We start from the raw sequence: 16,827 nt of genomic DNA on the forward strand, positions 1-16,827 counted from the left end.
CATATGTCCATTTCATGTGTCAGTCAATTTTGCGAGACATTAAAAAAAAGATGTTTTACTCTGACAACTGAAAATAGATATTGACATATTAATATTTTTATTGAGAACGTAGCCTATCTCCATATAAAAAAATACTCATAAAATGAAATGAAACTAGTGTAACTGAGCGTTTCTTATATTGTCTCACTGTTTGGGCTCTAAAATAAGACGGCACGTCTCACTTAATTCAACCGCTGACAACACTGACAACGGTCAGAAAATACAACGCTTTTTCCACTTCCCTTTTCCCGTCAAAATAAAAGCTCTATGTTTACAACTTCCTCTTAAGCTTCAACTGAGAGATTACCTAATAAAATACATTACAATAGCGTAAGTAATGAAGACAACAAGAAACAAAACAGTTATGACAGCGTTTCCACAGTGGATAGATGCTAACGTTACTGCCTTCAAGGGGAGCAGGTAAGCTAAAATGGTTTATATGCTAGCGGCTCGCTAGCTAGTGACGGCAATTTATTGTTTTAGGTGTTATTTGCCAGGTTAGTTGTTCATATTTTACCATGTTCCTTACCGCTGTCTGGATACTTGCGTTTCAAAGCTAGAGACACTATAAGTTTTCCTCGGGATTGTGCCATGTTTCTCTGGGTTAATGATGTTGGCTTGTTGGTGGTCTGTATCACAGTGTCACCTCGCGCACGGCGTTCCTATATCAGACTCTGTGATAAGGATGCTGTGCGCGAGGCGGACAGATTGGTAGATTTGAATGTGGCTACAGAGGCAGACCGCAGTATCTACCGCGTCAAAGTCGGGTAAACAAAGGCAGAACGCAGTAACTTCACTTACTGCGCTTTGCCTTGGTACTAGCTACCGAGTCAAAGCCGGGTAAACAAAGGCAGAACGCAGTAACTTCACTTACTGCGGTTTGCCTTGGTACTAGCTTGGATTTTGTAGTTACTGCAAATTTGACATAGTGATTTCTCTGAAATGGGATACAGTTGAACCAGGAGTTTTTGTCACAAGACGTAGGAGATGTTACAAAGCCCATTTCCAGTCTAAACTCAATTTTGACCAAATATGTAGTTACTGCGTTTTGGCTTTGTACGGCAGAATAGACATGTTGACATTTGAGGAGAATTTAAGTCATTAACTCCAAAAAGTTGAGTTTTTGTCGAAGTGGACACTGCTGGTAAGAAACCACAACGAGCACAGCTCAATAGTCGAAACCCGGTTTACAACCAACTGCTTTAATTTACATATCTACAATCATGTGACTATCCAGTTTTTGATATCTCCTCCCCCTAAACTTTTAGCAAGTTTTAACTTGATCATTTTTTCTCTCAGCAGGAACATTATCTTATGTTAAATGGAGTGCAGACAACTATGAGGAAGGGCAAGGAAATTATTTAATGTTTGCAAGACTAATTTGGGATTATTTTACATTATTTTAGTGTACATTAAAGGAGACATGTCATGCTCATTTTTAGGCTAGTACTTGTATTTTGTGTTTCTACTAGAACATGTTTACATGCTTTAGCTAATGTTAAAAAATAAACATTATTTTTGTCATACTGTCTATATACTGTAAATGGATGGCTCCTGGTGGCGTGGCTGTTGCCATCTTGGCAATGCCCGACATGTTACAGTTGAATTGGGAAATCAGAATTTCCGAGTTCCCAGTCGGAAATATGAAGTGGAATGCCCCCTGAAGTCTAATATCCCCAATCGGGAAAGTCGGGAACACGTCGTGAACCCTGACATGACAATCCAACATGGCTGCTCTGAGCATCAACAGTGAAAGCTGTATTTTGTTTATTAGCACTTTCTACACTGTGTGTATGATACACACAGTACTGTCCATCTTCTATTTGTGGACATGTTGCTACAACGGGTATTGCCAACAATGGCTGACCTAGCTAGAGTCCCCCCACGCCGTTAAATATAATGGTTTTCCGACTTGTTACTGTTATTTGACACACACTGCACATGAAGGAGTAAATTGGTTAAAAGCGGGTGACATTCAAAATCTTTAAAATATGGATTAGTTAATATTATTCCATTGTAATGATTACCTAATGTCAGGCCACTAGACCTGCAGAGTGTTATTAAAGATAATGATACAAGAACCATGTGTAGGCTATATTTTATTTATCCTTTAAGCTGCATTCACACGGCATTGGCTGTCGAATGGTGCGGCAAAAACGCATGTCTTTCCGTTCATTTTGAATAGAGGTAGTAGCCTATGTTCAGGCTGCGGCGGGGGGTGCCACAGGGGGGAGGCGGAAAAAAAAACGTAGCAGACTGCGGCAAAAGTTGAGACCGAGTCAACGCAACCCAACGTCACGCTGCGGTGGCCAATCATGTAACCTGCGATCAGACTTGTCAGTCAGTTTTGAGGTGGTGTGAGAGTCCCGTACATATATCGCTGCCACAAGAAAGTTTTAAAACTGTGAGGGTAAAAAAAACAACAAAAAAACACAAGCATTGTAGCTTGTCTATTTACTTTCTGTCTTTCTCCGTGAAATGAAGCTGCCTTTAGGTGTGGTCGGAAACGTCGAGCTCTATAAACGATCTGATGGAAAACAGTAATTGTGAAATATAAATTTTATTGTGCTACATTGGGGGGTTAAATAACACAACAGGACGTCACACAAATGAGCCATTTAAGTGCCGGATCCCCTTTTGGCTACGTGAAACGTGCGGTATACTCGCCGCATCCGACCTGTCGCACGCAAATGTGACATCATGGGAGCGCCGTAACTATTTATACTTTCGCGTGGTGGTTGCGACACTAGTTGCAGTCTTCTCCTGAACAGAGGCGTCGATAATGAGCAAAGGCTACCGACTTTGCTATTTCTACGTACTAGAAGAAGAAGAAAAAGGTAACCAACGGCAGAACTGGCAGCAGCATTGACGTCAATGTTTCGATTTGATTCGATGACCTACTTCGTCGGATCAAGCCTTTCATTCACCATGAAAGAACTCCTCTTAACCCAGTAAGTTTACCAGAGAGACTTGCAGTCACTCTAAGAGTCCTGGCATCCGGTTGTCCTCGAACTCGTCCATGCATCCTGTTTCCGCTTTGTTGCGCGCCCCTGAAAAAAATACAGTGGTCGCACACTTTAAATCCTGGCGCGCCAGCGAGATCTACGTCATTTTGACATCACATTGGCCCCTGCTAGGTCGGCTGCGGCGACTGTAAAAAGGCCTTTAGCCATTCTTTAAGTATAGGTAAAGTTGGTGCAGCTATGGCCCCCTTTCCTTTTATTTTCAGGCTATTATTGATTTAAAATCTACCCTACTTTCAGTAACTTTAACTGATTACACCAACAAGTCTCAGTAATAGTTTAACAGTAATCCCATTACACATAATCCCTGAGTCCTTAATCTCATTGACACACAAGGTACATGAAGGAGAGGAAATTAGTCCCAAGTGATTGGCATGAAATGGCGGATCATCTCATGGTGTCTGAAAGGACGGAAATAACTGTCAAATACTTTTTCAGATGCCATGCCCTTGGCCATTTTGATAGCTGTATTGTGGTTCTGATTCTGTTTGCAGTTTGGAAACAAAAAGACAAAGTACAAGTTTTATTATACTTTTCTGAAATTGTATTCACCTTTCCCTGACCCCTGATCCTAACCTAGCCTAACGAGCTAGCCTGAAAATGTTTCTAAAAAGTGAATAATGGCAAACTACATTTACTTTTAAATAATTATCTTCATCTTTGTGTTTTCATGAGGACCTTCAATCATTTTATCACAGAAATAAAACTTGGAAGTTGCATTGAAATCCCATTGAGAAGTGAGTGTAATGTGGCCGGCTTAGATGTCTGATAGACGGCCATGAGGCTCACATCAGCCATCATTGTCCCTGTGCAACGCAGTGAGTAGTAATTAAATATGCCACTTATGCTTCACTGATTCATTTCCTTCACAATTTCGAAGCTCAGCTGAATACATTTTTTCTGTGCAGAAGGGCTGTATTGTATCCAGTATGGCCTCATTACAAGGGCAGAAGGGCTTGTTGTGGGGGAGGGCAGAGGCAGTGAGGGGGGACAAGCACCCCATGAAGACATTGTGCTTAACATTACTAAATAGCTCAAACGCCACATTGTCCTTCCCAGCCCTCAATTAGTCGGGGTCCTTGTACAAAGCACTGATTTGATACCGGGAGATTTATTTTTAGAGAAAATCCGGCCCTGTGCAGGCAGGAAGCTCTCTGAAAATCTAATGAAGAACACAGCAGTCATGCAGAGTTGTTAGTCCCAGAGCAAACAGAACAAAGCTTCTCTTCAATGTCTGTATGTGTGTTCTTGATGACTGCAAAAAGGCTAGACCTCTCAGATTTTTTGTTGTGGTGGCTGTAACTGTAGCCTGCTCTAACTGTGCAGGACAGTGTCCAGCCAAAGAGCCTCTCTGCCCTACCCTCAGGCCTCTTCAGCTTGTGGATCTCCGTGCGGAGGAACGCCTCTTTGGTGGCTGTGACAGGGAGAATTAGGCAAGAGATGCGGGTTCACTTGCCCTGCGTAGGGGCTTATCTTGGGCTAAGCTGAGGGACTAATAGCAAAGCCAGCCTCCGCTCCAGCCGGTCTGAGGGCACAGGGAACCATCTGTCCACTCTGTGGATAACTGACAACAAAGGGGGCAAACATTGAACACGGACTACAAACTAAAAGGCCATTCATTTAGGAGATACCACAAATACAGAAGAGGAGCAAGTATTTTGTATATAAGGTCAGTACTTTAAACTAATCATTCTTGTTGCATTATAGGCCTCTCACTGAGCCACAACGGCAAAGATCAGACTCCTTCAAGCTCAGATTCTACTGGTAACAATGTTGCACACTAATGTCAGGGTTTAGCCAGACACACAGTTGAAGTTTTTAATGCAACCGTGCTTTTTGGTTCTGTAGGGAGCTAAAGAATGCATGCCTTCATTTTAATGCACCACTCATGACTCCCATTAGTTAAATTGTGCTCGTTGTTTTTCTGTACTCTGCTGTGTTGTAAATATATTTTGTTGCGCTATTAACTTCAGAGGTAGTTTGGTCTATAATGAACTATCACATTAAACCAGACATAAATCTCTTATACTGTAGTGTAACCTTTGTGTTGAGGGAGGAATGCCACGCTGCATGGACCCTTGCTTATAGTCTGTGTGATGGTTATAAATAGAATGTTACTTTAGATATTTAAGTAAGTGATTAGTCACAGGTTAGCAGAAATTAATTTCATTATGATAAAGATAAATAATGTAACACATTATATAATATATATATATATATATATATATATATATATATATATATATATATATATATATATATATATATATATAAAATATAACATGTATAGAACATTGTTTCAATTATTGTCTATTTAGGGGCTGTTGTATGTAATAATCTTGTGAATACAATAATCTTTGCATTACAATTTTCACAATGTTAAAGATTGCTTTGTTTTAGTCTGAAATTTGGAATACATTTTCTAATGAAACCCCAAGTAATCCACTTAGAAATTGTTCTCTATTTCCCCTAAGGATTAATGCCCTGTTTTTTTATTGTCTGAAGCACACTTCTGCCTGTCGGTGCTCTGGGAGTTGGGTTGCTGTAGATTATCTGTTTTATCATGTATAGTCTGCGTGTGCTGTTGTGCGCCAGTGTTTTGTTCGGAAGTCTTGAGTGGGCGCTGACGTGCTAGAGGTGACAGAAATGGGTCAAAAGGGTCTTAGCATTAACTAAACAAATCCCGGCCTATAGGATTAGACAGAGATGTTGCTGTTTATTTGATGTATTCACTATAACTTTATAATGATACACAGAGAGGAGAATAGCTGTCAGTCTTGTTAGCCACCATTTATTCATGATGTTGTTAGGAGTAAGTCCATTAGCTAAATCTGGAATTATCAACACTGGAATGGGCTAGAACAATATATCATTGTAAACGTGTCTTTGCTCCTGGAAAACTGTTTTACTTACTTGTTATTTACTGATATTGCCACATTTCATCGGATAATATCTGCCAATTGTGTTATCCTCAGAGTTAGCAAGTCCAACCCATACTCATTTTGGTCTTTTTTTAGATGTGGAATGGCGGCAGAGAGTTCTGTATTTATTAGTTTCAGCAGGGGTCTGTGGGAGGATAAATAGTTTGATATTTTGGGAAATACGCTTATTTGTTTTGTTGCAGGGAGTGAGATGAAAATATCAATACCATTCTGTCTGTTAAATATGAAGTTACAGCCTGTTAGCTTAGCTTAGCTTAGCATAAATAATGGAAACTCGGGGGGATACAGCTAAAATCCATCCCCTCTAATGTTAACACTAATCATATCTTGTTTTTTTTAATCTGTACAGGGATTAAGTAAAGTGTAAAAATTATAACTCACTATTTTATGGGGGATGCGCCAGACTATATCTTGGCTGGAAGCTGTAACTTCCTGGAGTCTCCACTGTTTGCTTGGCAGCTGGTCAGAGCCATGAAATAGTCCACCGTAAACATTTTGTTTATATGGATTAAACCAATACATTTTAATCAGTGAGCTTTAGAGTTGCTGCTAGACAGATTTTGTTACCTTTAAACAGAGACAGGCCAGCCATTCCCTCCTGTTTCTGTCTATGCTAAGCTAACCAGCTGCTGGTTACAGCTCCATAATAATCATACAGACATGAGAATGGTATCAATCTTGTCATCTAACTCTCCACCAGAAAGCAAATAAGCATTTTTCCCAACGTGTCAAACTGTTGCTTTAAAAATGTCACTGTGCATATTGTTAAAACCCTGGAGTAGGATTGAATTAAACTCTGGATTAACTGGTGACACCTCATGTTCACTCACCAATAACGTGCCGCCATCTTCCCTCCCCTTTATTACCAAGATCTCAGAAAGTAGATCTACCATTTGCATTAAGCCAACAGGTTTCAGAAACGTGAAAAGTAATCATAATTTTCTAACAGTTTCACATGTGACTGCCTAATCAGTCCATGCAAGAAGTCCCTTGTTAAATTACCTTTTTCTCATTTAGGTTATTTTGTTTATAAATTACAAATTCCTCCTCTGAGTCAATGTTCTGTGTACATTGCCTCTCAAACAAAGAGCTTTACCAAGCCCAGTGTTAGAAATAAATGATAAAAGCATTTCTCAGAACCATGATGGCCAAATAAACAATGTGGCCTTAGTCCTCCTTACACTTGAAGTCTTCTATCTGTCTGTTATGGTGCAATATACTGCCCTTCTGTCAAAGCATCGAGAAATTCTTTATTTGTTCTGCAAATACAACGAATTGGATACGCGGCCACAACAGAGCACAACATACTCTCTCACACACACACACACACACACACACACACACACACACACACACACACACACACACACACACACACACACACACACACACACACACACACACACACACAGTCTCCATGGTCAGGCACTTGATCCTCAGGCCTTCACAGCACAAGTGTCTTCCTTTGTATCTTATCTCATCCGAGGGACTCACACAACTTTTATCCAGCCGGAACTAAAGACACGGTCCCATGTGAAGAATGCACCTACTGATAGGCTTATCTTCCCCCGCTCACAACTACACGGTCAGAAGACAAACAACAACGATTAATAACTCTTCAGAGAGCATCAGTCCCATGATAATTTCAAAAGCAACATAAAAAAGGACTGTTCCAACTTGGAGCATCTTATGGTCACATAGCATTTTCAAATAGAGAACTTTTTTATCTGCTGCAGACTGATGTACCCATGATGCTTACACACAGTTCATGAAAGCTTTTATTTTTGCTGTGTTGCTTGTTCCCTGTTTCCCAGGAAAATCATGTTGAGCACAGGAAATGATTCATTTCACATTTCCTGCAGCTGCAGCAGTTTGACTGTAATAAATAGAAGAAGAACAGGGTAGTGAGCAATAGCAGTGGTGATTAACACAATTACTTAAGAAGGCTGGAAATGTATTGAAACGTAAAGTTCATCAGTACAATACTCCTCACACAGTGTGACTTTGTAATAATATTAGAATCTTGTAGATCACCTCTTTATCTTAACAGACACTCTGCTAAAGCACCTGAAATACTTGCGCTCTCGTTATGAACGGGAACTGTCTTGAACCATTTCTCTCTTTCTTTGCAGACGATTTACATTAAAGCTTGGAAAACAGAGAATGTCTGACAAGGAAGAAATGGCTTCAGATGGGAGTCTGAATGTTACACTGACGTTAAGGCTGCTGATGCATGGAAAGGTAATAGACCGATGCGTAAATAGTTCAAATGATTGTGTATTTTTGTAGTAATATCCTAATGGTCTGGTAATAGCACATAATTGTTGATTAAATGATTACATCCTGCTGTAAATGTGAAAAGCTGTTAGAGAACATCTTGTGTGTTGGCACTTGCTTGTTAAGGGTTGTTATATTTTCATTCACAGGAAGTTGGCAGCATAATCGGGAAGGTAGATATATATATATATATATATATTTTTTTTTTACAATTGTTCATCCTGCTTTCTTACCGATTGTCTTTTTTTCCTCCCTATATAAAACTAATCAAGTTTACTGTTTTATATTTTCCTACTTGATTCCAGAAAGGAGAAACAGTAAAGAAGATGAGGGAGGAGGTGAGCATTCACTTTGACATCTGTAATTTGAAAACTTATATAATTGAATGAGTTCTGGCAGATAAATTTCAACAAATTGAGGCTGGAATAATTGTGGATTTGTGTTTCCAGAGTGGTGCTCGTATCAACATATCAGAGGGATCATCTCCAGAGAGAATAATTACCATCACAGGACCCACAGAGGGCATCTTCAGAGCTTTCTCCATGATCGCAGAGAAGTTTGAGGAGGTACAGCAAAACAAATGTGCAAATTCTAGTGTTTAACATGAGAATTTACTAAAGATCCTTCAAAGATTTTGTCTGAAGTCTGAAGGACACTGAATGCACCTTTCCCTTAGTCTTGCAAAAAAGAGACTTGTCAAATAAAGCTGACGTTCTTTTGGTCGGTGCTGAACATATTTTTGAATCCTCCCTCAGGATATTACTGCAGCAATGACAAACAGCAACGTGACAAGCAAGCCACCTGTGACACTACGCCTGGTTTTCCCAGGAAGCCAGTGTGGCTCCCTGATTGGCAAAGGAGGCTCAAAAATCAAAGAGATCAGAGAGGTAGGAGTCCTTTCCTCTTTTTAAAGGTCCCATGGCATGACAATTTCACTTTATGAGGTTTTTTAACATTAATGTGAGTTCCCCCAGCCTGCCTATGTTCCCCCAGTGGCTAGAAATGGTGATAGGTGTAAACCGAGCCCTGGGTATCCTGCTCTGCCTTTGAGAAAATGAAAGCTTAGATGGGCTGATCTGGAATCTCCTCCTTATGAGGTCATAAGGAGCAAGGTTACCTCCCCTTTCTCTGCTTTGCCCACCCAGAGGAAGGGAGAGACATCATGGCTTGCAAACAAGCAAAGTGGCAGTTGGTCAAGGTTACACCCCCCACCCTCCACCTTGCCCCCCTCTCTCCTCCTCAATAGCATTTAAAGCTACAGACACAGAAATGGCACATCCTAAGGAAAGCTCATTGTGAGACTGGCTCTAGTGGCTGTAATTCTGCACCAAGGCTGAATTTTGGGAAAGAGACTTCAGATACAGTATTAGGGGATCACTAAGGCCTATATAAAATAGACTTCAGATACAGTATTAGGGGATCAATAAGGCCTATATAAAAGCATCCAAAAAGCAACATGTCATGGGACCTTTAATTTTCTATGAGGAAGTTGTGTTTTTGCACCCAAACAGAGACAGAAAACCAACTCCCTGCTGCTTTGACACCTCAAATATCAAACACTCCAGTCAAACTTTTCCTTTTTTTCTTTGCCTTAAAATGTGTGTATTTTTTGGTTGCTGCTCTTGAAAATCCCACTGATTAGGCCTGTAAAGATCGGCGGAGGGTGAATACTCATTCTGAATGGACAATATTTGTGTACGCCTCTTAAAAATATTGGAACACACATTGCTATTTGGCTTGCAGCTGCTCCCTGCATGTCAATATGTGTTCGGGGTAATTTGCGGGTGCTTGAAACAGCATTTCAATTTGGTTGCTGCTGTGCTCTTTTCAGCAATAAATAGCCTTTGTTTTCTTCTGTTGTCTGGTGATGTTAAGACCACAGGCGCTCAGGTTCAGGTGGCAGGAGACATGCTGCCGGACTCTACAGAGAGGGCTGTCACAATCTCCGGCACTCCACAGGCCATCACTCAGTGTGTAAGACACATCTGCTCTGTCATGCTGGAGGTAAGCACTGTCAGACAGCAGATGATCTTCACGTTCAACATCTCTATTTAGGTGTCAAGTATGTCACATTTGTTTAGGAGGTGGTAAAAGGTATCCAGTAGCACATTGGGGATATTTTCAGAGCCTCCTGCAAGGCTAAATCTTTGAATTCAGGTTGTAGTGGTTGGTCATTCTCATGAGATGTGCAACAATAATGACACTATTTGCTTGGATATTCAATATGTTATTACTTTAATGATTTTTTTTTTTTGTCTGACATACCCCCAAATATCTGTCAGAGTACCCCGTAATTTGGAATTACTGATATCTTTAAAAAAAAAAAGAATTATGTATATAAGATTGAAACTAGTTAAATGGATTCCTGTAAGTAAAAGAAATGAGCTTAGATTTATGTTCAGTATCCACTTGACTGCTTTTTATTGTCAAAAAAGCATATCAATCCCCCATTATCAGGTCTATTCACAGGTATCATAGCTTTCTTTGGTCCAAGCTCTCATGTGTCCCAACTTTCTCAACCAATGAAAGGGGTGTAAAAAGATTCAGCAGGCGATATAAAAAGGGATATAAAATGCATCAGTGCCAGTAAGAGCTCTTTTCTCAGTTGTAGCAGTGTATAAATTCTGCTTTTTGGTTTGCATGACTGTGTCTCTAGTCTCCACCAAAAGGAGCAACTATTCCCTACCGACCCAAGGCCATGACTGCTGGAGCCCATGCAGTGTTAGCACCACAACACTCTGCACATGTAAGTAGCAATATGGGAGTTATTTAGCTGTGATTTTAGCAGCTTTGTTAAAAGCATGGTAATTGAATTGCTTCCTAATTGTGTGGGAGCTCGGAGTCACGCTGATCATTAAGCACATTTCACCACTAGAGGGACACGTCTATGTAATTATACAGCAATAAGCTCTTCGTATTGTAATGCTGTAAGCAGTAAGATGAGCTAATGATCACATTAGAAAGTTTTTGGCCACGCTGTAATGTGTTGGAGATATAAATAACAGTCCTTCACATTAATAATTCCCCTGCAGTGTGAAAGATGTCGTGACTAAAGCTCATGTTTGCATGTGCTGGCCAGTTGCTGTCCTGAATCTGGCACAATCTGCTCTGACCTATCAGACATCTGTTTATGTTATTTGATTTCTGGCCATGGTCAAAGAGGGGGCAAAACAGCAGATGACATTTAGATGAAATTCCATCAAATCCATACACATTAGAGCTATTGAAAAGAGGAAGAGAATTGATTTTTAGAAACACACTCACTGCACTGAGTTTACTCTTTATGCTCTGTGACAAATTCACATTTCAAGTGACATGTTCAAACATGTCTGCACCTCTCACTCCTACAACCACATCTCTTCTCTTATTCTTTTCAGGCGTTTGCAATTCCAGGGCAGTATGCTTTTGCGCATCAAGATGTAAGTATGCTCATTTGGGTGACTGAAACCCGCTCTAATGACCTACTCCTGCCCACTCCTTCCAAAGCCACCACTATACACCCTCTGTGTACCCTACTCTGCAAAGATGAAACTTCAATAACCCTGATCTGTTGACATTATTAACACTAACACATTGTAGCAGCATGCATTGATTGAAATGAAAGTTAAGATCTTTAGAATTCATGATCAGTGAAAGCTTTGTAGCCAGAGATGTGTGTTTTCAGATGACTGCCACGAGAAGCCAGCATGCTTTCTGAAGGAAATGAATCTCTTCACACTGACACTATCTGTGATGTTTTGTGAACTTCAGATTGGTTCTGTATTGTAGTTGTCAACTCCTCTGAAATAATCCAGTTTGATTGGTTAGCTCTAACTTCCTTCCTACCCTGCAGTTGACCAAGCTTCACCAGCTGGCTATGCAGCATATCCCCCTCCCTTCCCTTGGGCAGAGCAACCCTACCTTCCCTGGTACGTACCCACGGCTCCCCGGGGAAGTCCATCTATCCCTCTGTCTTCACTCCTCTTCGAATCACATCATCAACACCCCTGTCACTTCAGAGAGGATCAAGGATGTCTCCATTCTCTCAGAGTTTACAGACACTCTCACAGGTTTTTTTTTAAGAAGGTGGCTTTACAGAGATGTGCATATAACAAAAATGACCGCATCTATTTGTACCAGAACTTGAGAAAATATTAATATTAATATTACTAAATACATATTAATACAAAATAGAATAGTGAAGTTGTAAGGTTAAGCCACCAAACTAGTTTATTATCAACCATCTTGCAAGTTAGTCACTGAAATATTTAGAACCCAAGAGTATAAGACAGATGGAAGCAGACAGAATGAAAAACAAAAGTAAAACAACAGAGTTCTCTGAGAGGGAAATGTGAAAAATGTCAGAAATATTTACAGTTTAGTAAATATATAACATTTCTCATTATTTCTCATACCCTCCCAAAATTTCAGCTCCATCTGTCCAATTTCCTTCTCCAAAACATCTCTTGACCCCATCCTTCACCTTTGCAACATTTCTCCTCCAAATCTAACATTGTCTTGGGCCGACCATCCCTGACCTCAGCCACCCCACGTACTCATACTCTGCCACAACTAACTGAGGACAAAACATTACAACATTTTGATTATATAAGCAGGACTGGTGTGATAGAGCTAATGAAACATGTTAATTTGAATGAAAATGTAGCTCATCTTATTGTAGCAATGTAAAATAGGTGCATAGTATGTGTGCTGAATACAGTACGTGTCTGTTTAGTTTCAAGATTTTCTTGCCATATGCCATTTTCATGTTCCTAATTTAGCAGTGTGCCAGTGATAAAGTAGACAAAGTAGGTTAACTTGTCATGCAATGAGAGTGGAAGCCATTAGTGCCATACTGTTGTTCGCATTCCTTGTCCTACTTTGCAGGATTGGATGCATCTGCCCCCACAAGTTCACAGGAGCTGGCAATACCTAACGATGTAAGTGCCACATTGTTTTTGTTCTCCCAGCACTAAATGTGATGAGGAATGAAGAATCTATGAACACAAAATCCCTTTCCTTCTTAGCCGCAGAAAGGGATTAATGCTTTTGTCTTTTTTAAACATTAATTATTGCATAAATACACCACAATCAAGTATTAGCTTGTTGTGGCTTGAATATTTCGGAAAAAAAGTAAAGATATGAGTGGACCAACAATAGTCTACTGGCTTGGCTACTTTAGATTATTTTCATCCATAATCAGAATCATAAATCATCTCATGTAATCATATGTTATATAGGATTTATATTTCTATGGAATAACCGACAAGTCCTCCAAACCATAGCCTACTATAATATGACCCACAGGAGGAGGTTTCATAAATTAGCGCCCCTAGCGGTGTCTCGGAATTACACAACCTAACCTTTGAAATGTGTTTATTCACTTTCTTGCAGAGAGTTAGATGAGAAGATAGATAGCACTCTCATATCTTTATGGTAAATATGAAGCTACCACCAGCAGCCAGTTAGCTTAGCATAATAGAAACGGGGAAACAGCTAGCATGGCTCTGTCACTAACATGTTATATCTGATATGTTTGTCCAATCTGTACAAAAACCTTATTATAAAAATGGCAGGTTGTGGATCCAGGGGGGTTATGTGTATTTCTTGGGCAGTAGCAGCGACTTACTGGAGTCTTGATGACACCTTGAGATTGCCAGGCAACCAGCGTGAGACTCAAATTGTTATTTTTACACGTTGGTATTTGTATGGATTAAAAAAGCGAAATGTAACTTGTTAGTGAGCTTTAGAGGTGCTAGTTGGTGGCCAGACAAAGCCAGGCTAGCTGTTTTCCCCCTGTTTACTGTCTTTGTGCTAAGCTAAGCTAACTGGCTGCTAGTGGTAGCTTCATATTCATCGCAGAAATGAGAATGGTATCACTGTCTTCTTATCTAACTCTTGGCAACAAAGCAAATATATAGTATCTTTTAACATGTCAAACTAGTCAGTGTTCCAGTGACAACATTCACAGTACCGGCAACTAACATTTCATGTGATCTTACAATTAGGCTACAGTATGGTGTGCTATTAATATAGGTAACAAAAACACAGCTGGGAATGTGGGTTTTTTATTGAAAAACTACCAGGAGTCTGTGCTGCTGTCACCATGTCAGATGCTTCCTCATGCTGTTTTGATATCTAATTCCTGGAAAGCATGTTAACATAACCAGTTTTGCCATTTGCATGTTTCCACTCTCCCCCTTTCTAGTTTATTGGCTGCATAATTGGAAGACAAGGCAGCAAGATCAATGAGATTCGCCAGGTCTCTGGAGCTCACATCAAAATTGCCAGTGCCACTGATGGCTCAGCTATGCGCCAAGTCACGATCACAGGCTCGCCCGCCAGCATCAGCGTCGCCCAGTACCTCATCAACGCCAGGTAAGATATTACGCAGGGCGCACACGTCCAGCAGGGCATCACATTGCGGCCTCATGATAAGACAGCCAAGCTATTGAATGAGGGCAGAGATATTGTGCTCAGAGTGAGGCTGGATTTGTTCCATCTCACTGCTCCGTTCTCTTGACTGCATTCAAATCCTGATTGTCTCTGCTTTTTAACACATTCCTTCTTTGATACTTATGTTTTCTCCTCTTTCTCTCACCTCCATTCTCCCTTGTCTCACCCATTCCTCCCCTTTTCATTTTTTCCTCTGTCTCCTCTTAACCCTTCACCATCTCAACTCCCTCTTCCAAACATCACTACCTGCAGCTTAGAGATGGCTAAATACACCATGCAGGCTGCTTCCTCTGCGAACCCAATTGACCTCAACATGAGCTTCTCTCAGCCCGCTCCCACTGCCTCCACTGCTGCTACCTCTATGGCCGTCCTGGCGGCCACCACTTCTTCCCCCGCCATTAACGTCCACTCTCCCTCAACCTTGCAAACCATCCAAAACCAACATTACGCCGTCCCCATTTCCAGCCTGCTTGGCATGAAAACTCTGCCCCTCCTGGCTGTCCACCCAGCAGCTGCTTCCAGCCTAGCTCAGGGTTTTTGCCCTTATACCACAAAAATGACAACCAGCATCAAAAAATCTGAGCGGCAGAAGTTTGGTCCTTATTGACATCTGCTTTTAAGTCTAGTCAGTGTAATGGACTGGTAAGACATTATTAAATGATGAGACATGATTTGAGATTGAGCATACATGTATAGGCGTTACACACCAGTGTGTGTACGTTTTGCCAGTGTAGCACTTGTTTTCCATAAATCAGGAGAATATTAGAAACAGACGGAAAGGATGGTAGTATCAAAACATGTCCACATTAATTACAACAGGCAGCTGAGGTGCATATTAACTCAGTATTACCTTGCGGACATGCACAACAATGAATGTTGGTAACTCAGGCTTGTACTAGTATCCTAGAAAAAGCTATTTTTCAAATGGATTCATGTTACAGAACTTTATATGATGAAGACTTAATCCAGGAGAGGTATTTTCCATGATGCAAATATTGACTTAGTTTTCTATCCGTGTAACTAGTTTACAATCATTTTTTGTTAGATCATTCTAAGTAGTATTATATTACGTTGTGCTTTGTTGGCAGCAGGCTGTTAAAATGTTTGTCTTGTAAAGTAGAAGTCAGTGTGTTAAGTATTTCCATTTTTTTTTTTACCAAGGATTGTCAACCTAACCTTTCCTTCACTGTAGGCTCTCATCAGTTCTAACAGGCTTGGGTGTTCTGTAGTAGCGTTGTGCTGTTGCAGTTCTGATGGGATTATCCTAAAGCCACATTGGATTCTAGTGGATTTCACTCTACCCGTAATCCTGTAGAGCGGGACTGGCCTAACTAACTCATTTATTGTTTCTGTAAGCTAGCTTGTTCCTTGTTTATTTCCCAACATAAATGACTGGAATGCTCCAACTTTCAGCATCTGAAATGGACTCGAGCCGTTATTGTAATACATGTTTTATTCATGTGTTTCTGGTGTGGGTCTTCCGACAAACAATGCCGATTTGAAATATTTGTTGATGTAATGACTTTTAAATAAATGGGACTTTTTATGAATACAGATTGGTTGTTTTTTTATAATTTTGTCAGTGAAGAAAACCATTTTCATTTCTGTTGATTACTATATACTCTGATGATTTATGCATTGTTTACTAAGTGTCTTTGAGCTTTAATTGTATATAAATCAGGACAACACTTTTCCACTCAGCTGGAATTACAGTTAATAACTCAGAGAACATTTTGTATGTTTTTTTTTGTATAAACAATTATTTAAAGAATGTATGTAAAGAGTTTGTTTGACTTTGTTTTCATGAAGTGGATAAGGTATATGAGCAACTATTGGTATTGGGTGTGATATTTATTTCATTTTAGCATTTTATTGATGCAAATCCTTGACATGTAAGTGGACTTCTAAACACACTGACATGAATAAGGTTATATTTATCTTGTGTTTCTGTCTGACACCCAGAATAATATGACTCAGAGCAAACACTTTATTTTTGCCGTCTTTGGATATTTTTCTCCAAAGAGGAAATGTGCATCAGCCTGGACATGCAAAACATTAAACAGCAGTGATACTGAAATATAGAAAACAAGAGAGCAGGAACAACAGCCATT

At 40.1% G+C, this 16,827-nt stretch overlaps 1 protein-coding gene across 4 annotated transcripts; it reads left to right on the forward strand.

Moving 5' to 3' along the window:
* Positions 1-4,176: 4,176 nt before the first annotated feature.
* zgc:110045 (uncharacterized protein LOC664755 homolog) lies at positions 4,177-16,270 on the forward strand. 4 transcript variants are annotated; one of them, XM_039784288.1, is made up of 13 exons: positions 4,177-4,731; positions 8,137-8,245; positions 8,431-8,454; positions 8,587-8,619; positions 8,731-8,847; positions 9,037-9,168; positions 10,157-10,285; positions 10,938-11,027; positions 11,659-11,700; positions 12,114-12,330; positions 13,148-13,200; positions 14,469-14,638; positions 15,909-16,270. In XM_039784288.1, exons 2-13 carry the CDS (start codon positions 8,168-8,170, stop codon positions 15,943-15,945), a joined length of 1,122 nt encoding a protein of 373 aa, XP_039640222.1. In that variant the 5' UTR covers positions 4,177-4,731; positions 8,137-8,167; the 3' UTR covers positions 15,946-16,270. The 4 variants fall into 4 exon arrangements, with proteins under 4 accessions (XP_039640222.1, XP_039640220.1, XP_039640223.1 ...); XM_039784286.1 differs by having other exon boundaries at positions 4,179-4,731; positions 14,969-16,270; XM_039784289.1 differs by having other exon boundaries at positions 4,180-4,731; positions 12,114-12,189.
* Positions 16,271-16,827: the final 557 nt, after the last annotated feature.

This window comes from Perca fluviatilis, chromosome 19, assembly GCF_010015445.1.
Source record: "Perca fluviatilis chromosome 19, GENO_Pfluv_1.0, whole genome shotgun sequence".
In the NCBI taxonomy this organism is placed as follows: domain Eukaryota; kingdom Metazoa; phylum Chordata; class Actinopteri; order Perciformes; family Percidae; genus Perca; species Perca fluviatilis.

Excerpts from the sequence above, each read along its gene's own strand:
- zgc:110045 (XM_039784286.1), top strand. The coding sequence starts at position 8,168 with ATGTCTGACAAGGAAGAAATGGCTTCAGATGGGAGTCTGAATGTTACA. Across the intron at positions 8,455-8,586 it reads TTGGCAGCATAATCGGGAAG|AAAGGAGAAACAGTAAAGAA; the intron begins GTAGATATATAT and ends ACTTGATTCCAG. Across the intron at positions 13,201-14,468 it reads AGCTGGCAATACCTAACGAT|TTTATTGGCTGCATAATTGG; the intron begins GTAAGTGCCACA and ends CCCCCTTTCTAG.